Source organism: Scatophagus argus, chromosome 18 (genome assembly GCF_020382885.2).
Source record: "Scatophagus argus isolate fScaArg1 chromosome 18, fScaArg1.pri, whole genome shotgun sequence".
NCBI lineage: Eukaryota > Metazoa > Chordata > Actinopteri > Scatophagidae > Scatophagus > Scatophagus argus.
Window position 1 is genome coordinate 9,073,875 of NC_058510.1, and position 13,684 is coordinate 9,087,558.

At 41.1% G+C, this 13,684-nt stretch overlaps 1 protein-coding gene across 2 annotated transcripts; it reads right to left on the minus strand.

Moving 5' to 3' along the window:
• Positions 1–1,326: 1,326 nt before the first annotated feature.
• On the minus strand, positions 1,327–13,196 carry LOC124049586 (protein MLP1 homolog). 2 transcript variants are annotated; one of them, XM_046371419.1, is made up of 10 exons: positions 13,091–13,196; positions 6,092–12,400; positions 5,898–6,000; positions 5,408–5,489; positions 5,223–5,328; positions 4,901–5,032; positions 3,988–4,077; positions 3,211–3,354; positions 2,926–3,110; positions 1,327–2,830 (listed from the first exon to the last, which is right to left on the minus strand). In XM_046371419.1, the coding sequence occupies exons 2-10, from the start codon at positions 12,389–12,391 to the stop codon at positions 2,662–2,664; spliced, it is 7,311 nt and encodes a 2,436-aa protein (XP_046227375.1). In that variant the 5' UTR covers positions 12,392–12,400; positions 13,091–13,196; the 3' UTR covers positions 1,327–2,661. The 2 variants fall into 2 exon arrangements, with proteins under 2 accessions (XP_046227375.1, XP_046227374.1); XM_046371418.1 differs by having other exon boundaries at positions 5,223–5,331.
• Positions 13,197–13,684: the final 488 nt, after the last annotated feature.

Genomic DNA, 13,684 nt, shown 5'->3' on the forward strand with positions numbered 1-13,684 from the left:
TAACACACTATGGTATATCAACTCATTTGAGCTAACTGCCAAATGTGGAACAATGTCTCACAGATACACAATCCAATGGATTAATTAGAATTAGTATTTTACCATGTACATTAAAAGCTTGTTATTGATTTGTCACGTTATGCTCATTGTTTAATGTAAAATAAATCAATGTGTTTTTGTTACATTTTGATTGTGTATTTGCCATGCACACTCCAGAGCAGCTCTTTTCTTCTTAAAGGTTGCCTGTCAACAGCACAAGCACCCAGGGCATTACTGTAATCTCGTTTTAAAGCTCTTAAAACCGATTAAGTCCCCTCACATGTCAGGCAACAAGGCCAATCTTCATTGCAGTGAGTGAACGGGTCACAGCTCGGGTTTGGGCTGAAGTTCAGGTCAAAATTGTGCCGTTTCTTTTCCTATAGTCATGAAAGGCAACTGAATGTGACGCAGGTAATGTGGAAATTGTAGAAATTGTGAGTGTGGTGCTTGCTTTATTATTTTGTATATCGTTGTCTAAACTGTAAATAAAAACTATAGCTTGACACATATTTACAAACTAATCTTTATAATTAGGATAAATGGGTTTCAATGTGGCAGCTGTGACACTTTTGTCTCTTTAAACTGATGTCTAAGAATAAAGGTCTATTTACAGAATGCTGGTTTTCTCTTCTACTTTTTAATGATCTTTTACTAGAGTAATTTCAGTCCAAATCATCCCCATGGATCCTGGATTGGCTTAAAAATACAGTAGGTTGAGCCACACAAGGAAAATCAGACCATCAAGAGGATCCTGGTGTCAGGCCAGTCAAAAGGCCAAGGTGACCGTTGTGTTAAAGATACCTTAGGAAGCTCAGCTCAGTTGTTCTGCTGATTAGTATCAGATCTCTAAGGAGGAGCGGAGGCCTCTTGTTTTCTCACTCTCTGCCTGAGGAAGTATCCATGTTGTTGTAAGGTTGTTTTGTTTCTCAGAAGTTGCCATCGAGTTGGCTTGTGTTGTGACAGGAGTGTCGAGGAATGCGCTAAGAGGGGAGTGTTTACATCTGCAACTACAAAGAGAAAAACATGACAGCCAGGCAATTCCCACATTTGATATTCATCTCAGATGTGTATGTAACTGCAATTTATTCTTCTTAGAATTTAACTTTGGGGGGGTGAACAAACATCAAACATCAGCAGACACCTCAATATATACAACAATGTCCACTAGATGGTGCTACTGACCAATACAACAACATACGACTGACCAGGGTCAATAGTAGTATAGCAGCCACATAATCACACACTGACCTGCTGTTTCTTTCAAAAAGAAAACTCAGCAACCAAAAATGTTTTTAACTGTTTATTATTTAAATAAATATTTACATAACAGCTTCGTATAAATCAAGGTCTTTTTTTCCTTACACAAGCAAACTGTTTAACAATTAGGAAGAAGAAGAAAACAAGGGATGGATTACAATGATACTACAAATCTGTGTTGGGAGAGGCTACCCCTCATGCTAATCACTGAGCAAATATTCCTATTTGCAATCATAAAGGCTGAACCTGGAGGGAGTTTACCATCGCTCAAATACCTTTTAACACCTGAGCCTTAAGCCCTTGCTCGTCTTTCATTATACATTTTGTTATATAGTATGCATAAATCTACATGATAATTTGATATACATTTTAATTGGTTGTTACTAAGGAGAAAGGAGAATGGTACTCTACACTAACTCAATAAAAAGCCATAATGTATGGCTAGGAAAAAAGAAAGAAAATAATAAATCAACATCTTAAGTCACACATTATTCCTTCAGGCACAAACAAAGCAACAGACAAGCCTAGGTGAAATTAAAAGACATCACTCACACAGTATAGGCTACAATGCCCTGCTAAATGGTGTTCAGTATATGGCTCAGCTTGGAAAACCAAATATTTCAGGCAAGGTGATCTAAGACAATCAGAGCACACAAGTAATGCCCACGCCACAGTTCTAACCCATATCTCTTCAATAAGATTGCTGAAACGAGTCACTCTGATCTGATCGATTTCGATGATTAGTTTGAAATGTTACAGTAACACATGACAGTGAAATCAAGGGCACTGATCATCAACTTTAAAAAAACAGTAGAAACCTTTGAGCGTTATCGATGTTGCTTAAACATGACGGCAGCATCACTGTTAACTGTAAAGAGATGAACATGAAAAAAAAAATCCCAATGTACACATGTACACACAGTTTTTACATCATGTTAGTAAAAAACCTAAAAACAGAATGAGGACAAAACTGTAAAATAACTGTTGTATTACACAGTCAGTCGATATTATGCTTCTCAGGGATTAAAAGAAAAACAACGAAATGCTCTTTGTTTTCTATTGCTGTCAAGTCATGCATGTAAACGCTATATTTCTAATAAAACCAAGTGTTTACTTAAAAATGCATAAAGAAAAATACTCTTGTTTTTTTTTTTTTCTTCAAAATACTATTCAGGGAGGGATTAAAGGGTGACTTGATAACATTTTTCAACAACACCTTGTTGTTTTCATCCTGAGATTTAAACCAATGTATAACCTCTCCAAGGAGTAATTTTTAAAAACCGTAAATACAGATCCTGCATCAGACACTGTTAAGTGACGGCGGGTTCTGTTAGTCAGCGTCTCAGTTACCTTTCCTGAAGACTGTCATACTGCATTGGTTTTGGGCTGGGACGAGCGTGTTCCACTCACAAAGTTATAAACCAAAAACTGAGAAGTGCCAAAATAATGTGTGGCAAAGAGTTTTCCATCCGGAGTGGGGTCGGAGAAAGCGATCTCGTCTTTGCTCAGGTAAGAACCATATATGAAGTTGTTCCTGTGCCAACAAATCAATAAATGAGATGTTAGTTATATTCAGTTTGTTTTGATGTGATATTGCATCAAATCTTGGGGCTCTGAAGACACACTGACCTGAGGCACTCGAGCATGCGTGAGGCGATGCCCCGGCGTCTCATCATGCTGACGACCCAGATACGGCTGATGCCGCAGATGGCTGGCTCTGGAGTTGTGGAGCAGCACCAAGCTCTCTGACGCTCAAACATCAACTTCTCTCCCTCTGAACCCTCCGGTATGGGCTCCTCAATCACTCTGTACCCCTGTGAGCATTCACAAGGCCCAATATACTAATGTAGATTTGTTTTATTTTTTTAACAGACTAAACATACATCTCACTGATACCAGATTCCTGCCTCTCACCTCTTGTATGTGCTCTGCTATAAGACATCCGCCCACTTTCTTGTCGTTGGAGATGAAGAGGAAGGTCTTGGTCTTAGAGGGACACTTGGTCTCCACCTGCTGGAAGCCAAGGTCACTGTCCACCACCTCCCTGATCTCCTCCACCTGAAACACAAACAGTTAATGAGGAGTGAAGCAATATGTTGGCAATACATTTCTGTTGGTTTGTCATTTTAATGATAAAATGTGTGCGCTAATTGTGTTTTATAAAGGCCCACATTACATGTTTATACAGTATCATATAGTCTTTGCACAGTGTTTTATGTAAACTGCCTATTAAACTGACAGTTATTTAAGTATGATTTAGTGCATGTAACATAAAGTGCCTGAATTTTCATTAACACTGTCTATGAAAAATTACAATGAATTATAAGTTCAAGCGTCTTTTGGATGCTCTTGACTAGTTATAAAAGAGAGGCTGACTGATGGGACTTAGATGGGGCACATTAAGACTACCTATACTCACTTCAACAATCAACTGTAGTGCTATAATGGTTTATGACTGTGGCATAGTACCTCAGAAAGGATATGTGACTTTAGTATAGTTATAAAGCCTTATGAATGCATAATAAGCGCTGTTGCCTCCATAACAGATGTGGTCTTTATAGAAAGTGCTACTGTATTTTCCTATACTTGTAACATTCTCTTCAACTTGACTGCTGATAGCCCTGTCCTGTGTGATTTTAAAGTCAAGTCGACTCAGGGGAATTTTCTTTATAAAACCCAAATTTACGTTACCTTCTTCAGAGCGTATTTGGGATCATCTGGCAGGACGAGAATTATCTTGCCATCGGGATACTCCCCGAGAATCCTCTCTTTTTTCCATCCCTGAAAAAAAACGAGGGAAAACCTAAGCCAATTTTTTATCGTCTTAATATTGCAGTCACTTCATCTTCTATACACAATAACTTCCTATTTGATAGAAACATTGCTCTACTTGTGTCCTTCATACAGTCACAAAATCTGACTAATCTATAAGTGTTACTATTGTCAGCTACATGTGACACCTGTTTTGCTCATAGCTATATCTGCTTTCATGCTGCTGCAAAACACTGTTTTCTTCACAGGATATATTCAGTGTTTTCTGGATAAAATGACAGAAAATTGCAAGTGACCATAAAGCGCATTACTGAACTTGAGGATTGCCAGCTCTCAGAATACTTACTGGCATTTTTTTGCTATTGCAAAAGTCATCAGTTGCACTTTGGAATAACTTTATTAAACAAAGTTCTGTTGATTTACTTCGATGGTGCTGGCTGAGAGTCAGAACAAATTTGTAAGGACACGTGTTCCGTGGTCAATAATGAGGAGGCATTCACTCACACTAATAAGTACATATACATCACACACTTACAGCTGTTTCCTGTAATTAGGTCAGCTGACCATCTTAATCATAATGTACCACACGACAGTCAGATCCACACTCTTGGTCATGTTTCTGGGCTGGATCAATGTTCACGTCTTCAACAACTGCTAAGCAGTTCAAATAAACTCCTCCACAAATGCCTGGTGTGAATGCTCCCTCAGTGTATTTTCAAAAAAGAAAAACCCTGCATATGGAGTCATCTGTGTATTACCCCGATGAGTCAATATCCTGAGACCGGAGGCACGACAAACATTAGGCATGTCATTTAAAAAGACTTCCTCTCACCACATATTTGACAGCGCTGATAAACTGGTTGTGGAAGAGTAAATGTTGAGACTCATCTTCAGGGTTGGCAGCTGAATAGAGCATCCCACACACACTGCAGGCCACTGCTCCGAAATGCTTCTGTCCTGCATCCTACGAGACAAGAACACAAGATTACTCATTACATCTAAGTACACCTCACATACAAGAATTTGTCAAATAGGCCAGAAGGCCTCAACCTCCAGCTTTCTTTAGTTGATATTATTCTTAACAACAACAGGAAAATCTAATTCAGCAAAATATGTCTTACAAGTTAAAAAGGTGGACAAAGGAATTCACTCACAATAATAGTTTGGGTGCCATCTTTGTCAGCCTCCTTTATTTTCTTGACTTCTTTCTGAAGACAAGCATCAGAGAGAGGGGTGCCACCATGTTGTGCCTTCACTGCTCTGCTGTGATACAAAAACACATTACTTTTTTAGGTTTCTGTTGCTACAAGGGAAAATGTGTCAAATTTAGAGTTCTTACTCCTGACAAGGTTTTTCCAACGTCTGCTCAGCTATCTTGATTGTTTCTGTCTTATTCCCTGGAGACGGATAAACATCTGTGGCTGTAAGAAAAAAATAATATAAAAAGCAGTACAATTCTGTATAAGCAGTCAAAGTTGAAAAAGACTTAATAATAACAGATACATGACCAAACCCAGAGTACAATTCAATTCTTTCAGCTCTATGCTGTCATGTAGTAACTAACAACAGTGGCATGATATCAATTCAGTAGCCTTCTTGATAATTAATATCAACATTCATGTTGCAAAACCATTTGTCAGGCATAGCAGGATGTCTCTGACATTTAATAATCCAGTGATAACAAATGCCCAAAGGTACAAATAACAATAACTGCTCACAACACTAAACTATCCTGGAAACAGAATCACTTCTGTAATGTATTTAGCAATGTGACAGCAGGATGACAGAAATTTAAATAAATCATAAATGATATGCAAATAAATACATACCTGCAGGCTTTTCCTCACATCGCTGAGTGCAGTCAGACACTTTTGAGGCCTCTTCAGAGGAAAGGGAAGAGGTGGGAGCTGATGAAAGTGGATCAACTGCATCCTACACAAGACAGAAAGAGGGGCTAAGTAACATATTTATTCAGTAATGCTGTGATTGTGACACATCATTGCATCATTTATTTTTAAGTTACCTTGCATTTGCTATCTTGCGAGGATGGTGGATTGGGGTTTTTCTGAGGCACTGAACCAACAGTGGCAGCAGATCTGGTTGAACCAGCAGGCTGAGATGCTGCTGAAACAAACTGCTTAAGCTGGGCTGTGCTTCCACTGGGGTTTAACTGAGGTGAAGCTGAAGCAGAAGGTTTGGACTGACCTGCAGCTGAAACAGCTTTTTGCTGAGGTGATGTCAAAACACAGGACTTTAACTGAGGTTTAGCTGAAGGAACAGCTTTTGAAGAGGCTGCAGCAGCAGCTGTGATCGTTGACTGGGGTGCTGTTGCAACCGCAGACTTTGACTGACTTGAGATCTGTCCAGCAGGTGTGGTCTGAGATTTGGGTCTCGTCTGTTTGGAAAGTTGTGATGAAACTGCGGGTTTTGACTGAACTGTGGGGTTAGACTGAATATGTGTCGGCTGCGTGGGCCTCGACTGAGGGCTGGGCTTTGTTGGAGCTATTGGTACGGGATCATCATCTAGTTCAAAGTCCGCAAAGGAATATTTTGGCCTGGGTCTGTATGGTATGTACTCAACAGGCTTTGGTTTTTGAGCATTAAGTCCATTAGGCATGGGAGGAGGTACTGCTGGAAGAGTCCTCTTAGCTGCTGATCGGGTCACTTTTGGGGCAGGTCCTGGAGAAGGGGTTGCCTGAAGAGACTGAGCCTTAATTTGCCTTGTAGATTTACGTGTTTCAGTATTAGGAGGTGTGGTCTTAGGGGCATCAGCTTTGGCAGGTTCAGGCTTAACAGGTTCAGTTTCAGAGGTTTCCATGTTAGTGGGTTCGGCTTTACTGGGTTCAGCCTTAGAGCTGTCAGCCTTGGGAACTTCTTCTTTCGGTGTAGCAGGTTTGCTAGTTGAGGCAGGACTTGGGAGAGGAGGCGTTTTAGATGGACTGACAGCAGGTGGAGGAGCTGTGGTCACAGGACCCACTGAAAACTGAGAGAATGCAGACAGAGGTGCTTGCCAATCTATATCTGAAAACATCTGATTTGCTTGGTCAGATTTAAGTTTCTTTACACGTGCCCAAGACATTTTCTCTCTTTGAAGTTCAACCTGTCTTAGCCTTTGATATCTAGTTAGCTTCTTTTTCTCGTGGGCTTTCAGGGGAACTGAAACTTGTGTGATGAAGAAACGCCTCTTTGGAGGCTCTCCAGCAGGTTTAGCCTGAGGAGAATCAGTGGGCGAGGGCTCTGCTGCAGATGCCACCTCAGCAGGGCTCACTGGAGCAGAGTTTCCTTCTAGTCCTGCAGGAACTACAGCATTAACAGTGTCTGAATCCTGTGTGTTACCAGGTGGACTTTCCTTCTTGCTGGCTTCACTATTGGATGCCACTTCTATTGTTACTGCTGTAGCTGCTGTCGCAGCTGCTGCTGCTGCTGCTGCGGCCGCTGCCGCAGCCGCTTGTTTTTCTTCCTCGATCCTCTTCAACAGCATGCTGTCTGTAGCAATGTCCTCTGCGATCTCCTGACACAGGGCTAAGAGATTCAGTTGCTGTCTGTTTGCTGATCTCTTAGACGCTGCAGCCTTTTGCTCAGCCAGAGCTGCCAGACGGGCCTTGGTTCTGGCCTGTGTGTTCATTTCTTGTTTCTTGGGTTTTTCTGCTTCCTGAGTCTTTTTAGCATCTCCAGTCTTGTCTCCTGTGCTGATTTGGGTCAAGCTTGTTCCACACGTATTATCTTTATTTTCCTCATCGACCTTTTCCTCCAATGTTTTAGGAAGGACTGTCTCAGAAGTTTCTTGGGGTTTCTCTATTATTGTAATGTCACTATCTTCCTCATTCTCTTCCTCTGCTACTACAATCTCGCGACCAATCTCTATATCCTCCAGAATCTGCACTTCTTGTAGGTCCACATTACCCTGTGCACCACAGTCTTCTTTTGTGACTTGAACATGAGAGTTTGTCATATCAGTCTCTGAGCTATCAACGTCCATCATGTCAGCTGATGACTGCTGGCAACAGTCTGAATTTTGAATAACTTCAACACATCCCTCAGTTGAAATTTCTGTCCCAAGCTGGGTCTCCTGATCTCCCTCACCTGACTTGGTCACTGTTCCATCTCTGACCTCATCAGCTCTTTGACACTCAGGGAGGACGGTTTCTTGAGAAACATTTTCATTTTTCACATCACCTACCAATGCACTGTCTGGATTCACCTGCTCTGGAAGTGAAATTGACAACCCTGATTCGGCTGCTGCTTGAGTGACGATATCAAAGTGAATTTCACTCTGTGGGACCGGTTCCAATATCACAAACTCTTCTGATGTACTATCTGGTATTTCAACTGTAGCGGTGGCTGTAGTTGTTGTCAGAGTGACATCTGCGACCTCTTGAAGTCCAGTGTCTTCCCGCACCTGTTCAGAAAACTCTGTGGCACTGATGCCGTCTGGATGCCCGATACTTTCGCTTTTTTCCGTTGCATCTTCTGACTGACCATCTGGCACTATGATGTCATCGCTAGAGCTGATCACTGCAACTTGTCTCACATCCTCACCCGTGTCACTCTGCTCCAACTGTGCAGAGATACAAGTCTCTGGCACATTTGTGGTTTGTGCTTCCATCTCAACTTCTTGACTGTCTGAGACATGCATTTGTTGCTTAAAATCTGCCTCATTTTCCAGCTGTTGGGTACAAATTTCTCTGTTTTTTTCATTAGTAGATGAATGTCCTCCCATCTGCTGGCTCTCTGTAATCTGCATGTCCAGAAAAGACACACCATCACGGTTCTCTGATTCTGTAAAAATTTCACGATCATCATTGCTCTCCGGACTACTAATGGGCTCATACACTACCTGGTTTTCATGAATCTCAACCATTGACTGATTAGCCGTCTTAATCTGTTCTTCTGATCCCTCAATTACAACATCAGCATCATCTGTATGGCCACAAACAAAAACTCTGTCTTCACTGCATCCAGCTCCTTCTCCGTGTTCCTCAATGTTACTGACCATTTTGTCAGCCTTATCAGAGGAAATGATTGCAGCCTCTTCCTTGATCTCATTAATCACTTGCCTCCCAGTTTCATCCTGCAACACAGAATCTATCCTTTCCAATGATCCACTTATTACACACATATCTACTTGAACATGCTCAGTGCTAGCTTCTGTCTGCACGTTTTCATTATCCTTACTTTCAGAATTAGCCACAGAAAGAGGTTTGTGATCTTCATTTGATAAGACCACAGTGGTTTCATCGACTTCCCTTATTCCCTCGTTCTGCTGTTCTGTTGGAGGTACTGCATTACAATTATCCTCTGGTGCTGTTGTAGTTTCCATATTTATTTGAGCCTCTGGAACATCAACACATTCAGCAGTGTGCTTGTCTTCGTCTTGCTTACTCTCACAACATTCATTCTCTAGATCTTTTTGAACTTCTGTGTTGAGTTCACTGACCTCCAGACTCCCCTGGCTCTGTACTTCGACTATTGCCGATGGATTAGAAATCTCCTCTGGTGCTGCTGTTGCTTGTGCATCCATTTCTGTTTGATTCTCAGTATCATCCACACATGCAATGACCTCAGCCTTGTTTTCCTTGTCGTCAGTATTGGCAATAATAAAATCTTTTTGTGCTTCAATGTCTGTAGGGAGTTCAGTGGCCTCTTGACTGCTCTGGTTTGGTGTTTCAACTCTAGTTGCTGGATCAGACATGTCTTCTGTTGCTGTCATCCGCAAATCAATTTCTCTGTTATTCTGAGTTGCATCGATGCATTCTGTGATAACCTTGTTTTCATTTGCATTATTCGCAAAAGTTTGAATCATTAGGTCTTCTTGAAGTGTTTCGGATATAACTGTTGCAGGTTCATTCACTTCTTGGCTCTTCTGGACTTGTGTTTCTTCTGTCGGTGCTATGTTAGAAATTTCCTCTGATGTTCTTGTAGTCTGCATGTCCACCTCAACCCTGTCTTCATCTTTGGTGCTTTGACAATTAGCTGCTGGATGCTTCTGTATTTTATTAGATATGTCTGTGATGCATTCACTGGATTGTGGGACCTCATGGCTTTGTACTTCAACTGGAAATGCACGATGAGAAATGTCTGATGTCAACGTAGTTTGCCTCTCAGATCCACTCGAACATTCAAAGTTCACCTTGTCTTCATTTTCCATTAGTTCAGAATTTTCAATCGTGATATGCTGATGATCCTCAGCCGATATTTTGGCGATAGGTTCACTGGTTTCCTGTCTGTTCGTGCTTTGAACTTCCTCTGTAGGTGGTGGGTTAGAAATCTCTGATGTCAGCAAAGTCTGCATTTCCTTTTTAATTTGACTCTTGGATCCACTGATGTGCTCAAAGTTGACCTTGTCTTCATTTTCCATTATGTTAGAATTTATCACATGGTCCTCATTCATTTCTGTAGATATGCTTGTAACACCTTCACTGAACTCCTGGCTCTTCTGGATTTGTATTTCCACTGGAGCGTCTTGATTAGAAATCTCCTGGTCAGATGATGCCAAAGCCTGAATATCCATTTTGATATGACCACTTGACGCAGTGGCACATTCCAAGTTCATGTTTACTTTGACTTCAACGGGGACCTCTGTTGTGTGGTCACCAACTTTGTGGGTCTCGTGGTTTTGTATCTCCTCTTTATGTGCTGAGTCCAACTTCTGCTCTGCTGTTTTAGTCAGCATGTTGACATCTATCTGACCCTCTGAGACCGTCACACAGTCTTGCTCATGAACGGCATCACAATCTGGTATTATTATTTCGGCACAGTTGTCAGTCATCTTACTCATGACCTCTTGGCTCAACTGTAGCTCAGCAAAAGACCCAACATCAGCAACAGTCTGATTTGACAGGAATTCTTTCCTTTCACATTCTTCAAGCTTTTCTTCAGGCTTTCTGACTATTTTGCTCATACTGTCACATGATTTAGTAATTGTATCTGTCACATCATGGCTTACATGATCCTGCAGGGGTGCAGATTTTGATTCCTCTTTGAAAGTGACTTGAATTTTGAAACTTAAGTCTGTTTGAGTCTCTGGATTGCCAGCAGAATCTGTTGTTGCTCGATTTTCCTCTGCCTGGCACTCTGGATTACAACCTCCTACCAGGATCTCTCCTGGTGCAGAGTAAGTTTTGTTTGACAATGCTTTATCTTCTATATCTACATCACTATGGCTTGCAGAGATACTGTCTCCTTCAATCACCACCTGCCCTTTATGTTCTCCTTCCATCCTTTCATGTTTTGCATCCAGCTTTATCTCCTCAGAAACAGACTCTCTGGTCTCCTTAGTTTCAGCTTCACTGCTCACATATATGTGACTTTTACAAGCTGAATCTGTCCTTTCACCTGCTTGTGCTTCACCTTCAGAGCATAGATTTGCCTCATCTGTTTTAGAATATAGTGTTTTCACTAATGAAGTTAATGTTTCATTATCTTCATCATTTTTGGTGGACTCTGTAAAGTCCTTCGTTTCACTTTCCCCTGCTTCAGATGTGATACCACCTGTATCTGCTGTAGTGACAGAGTCTAATATTTCACTACATGATAATGGTGTTTTTTCACCCATGAGCTTTTCACTTTCAGCATGTTTTAATTCTTCCTGTTCACTTTCATCTGCTGCACATTTAAATTCAACACTACCTTTCCCACTCCCTGTTATAGAGACTAAAGTTTCCTTTGACTCTTCATTTGTGGCATGAAGTGAAATTTCTTGTCTCTCTCCTTCAGTGATAGACTCTGTAGATTCCTTTTTCTCATCCCGATCGGCATCATCCAAGCTTTGAATACTTGTTGAATCTGAACATCTACCATAATTGTGGTCCATCTGAATAGTGACTGTAGGTTCAGATGGTGATTCTTGCCTTATCTCCTGTGGATCAGAAGACAACTCTTCAGCTTTACGTTTAGCTTTGACTCGATTTGAATATTTTCTGATGCAGCGGGCCTTGTCGCCATCATCCCTCTCTCTAAATAGGTCAGTCTTACTTCCATCACTACTCAACTCATCCTCAGATTCTGTGGAGGCTGTTCGCTTCAGGGAAGCTTTGGAGTTAACTTTCGGTGAGGAGGCTTCTCCGCAGGAGGCACTTGTGGCGTTCAGGAGCTTGGCTTTTTTGACAGGTGGGTCTGAAATGCTGCAGTCCTTTGAGGGAGAACTCTGTTTGGGTGACAGTTTTTTCTTTGTTCGTGGAGTTGCTGACTTTTCAAGTTTATTTCCTGTTTTCAAGGACCTTTTATTGGTAGCTGGTGCAGTTTTGGATGGCAGATCCTCCCCAACCTCATCCAATTGGGGCTGAGAATCATGAGGAGATGACCCTGTCTTTGGGGCTGGCATACTGTCAATCTGTTAGACAAAAATAGAGTAATTACAATAAGCATGATAAAGACAGGTTAACAGAGCACATGAAACTCCATTCTTTAATTACCATTTAATAAAACAGACCAGGAGTAAAAATTCTCCCTGCAGCCTCTCTTTTCCTTCTAGATGGAGTAATGAAATGTACTGAACATGCATGGAAACGACATGACAAACACGATCTCTCTGTGTTCATATTTAATAAGCAAATTCGAAATTAGTGTCGTATTATCATTAACTATAAATTCATCAACTATTACCTGGTATTCCTGACAAGCAACAAGGCTGGCTAACGCTGGACATAAACAGATAAATCGCAGTTAAACTGGCGACTCACACAACGTACGATCCACATACACTGACTTGGTCGACATCTACATTACTTATCTAGATGCCTGCCGAAGTCGGGGGAGACCGTTGTCTGTAGGAGTTGTGCAGACAGAAACAGAAATGCTCATTTAGCTAGCTAACAGTGGCTAGTGTGGTAGCTGGAAGTCCACAGTGGTGTGTGCTAACGCTAGCAGCAGGCAACTCGCAAGAAATGAGCGAAATGAGACTCGCTGTTCAAATGAGCAAAAACAGCAGCCAGACAGACAGAGCAGACAGTGTAGAGAGTAGTTCTTACGATACTAGCGTCAGCGGAAACATAAAGGCAAGGCATTCGTCAATGAAACTCACTTTGATGTTTTCTTTCTCAACAACAGCTGTTTTTTTTCCTGTGAATAAAAATTAACTGTACTTCCGGAGTGAAACGCCGGATGTGACGTAGCGGCCCTCCAGGCGCACTCAAAATCGAGATTTTACTTTCAGAAATTTCGGTGCTTTACTAAGTACTATTACTTTGAGGGTTTTACTTTGTTTATTCATCAAAAACAAACACACATCACTCTGTTAGACATCGTTGTGATGCAAATGCAACTTAAACAAAGTTGTAAAGTTATCGAAAATACAGACAATAGACACCACAAGATTTTTCATCATCTGGTTCATCAAACCAGATTTATTTTTATTTCTAAAAGAATATTCATTATATTCTAGCAAAGTGTTATGTTAAGAGTATGTGCACTTTCCTTAATTTATTTATTAATCGCTCTTATGTTTAGTTTTCATCTGAGCTTCTGTTATCATGAAAGGAGCAAAACCACTAGATACTTTAAAAACTAATGTAGTGAATCTGTATGTTTCACAAACTTACAAGATGACCATTAAATACCACAGATGAGTCGACCTTTTATCATCTTTGCAAACTCAACAGGTTTGAGGGAGGTTTGG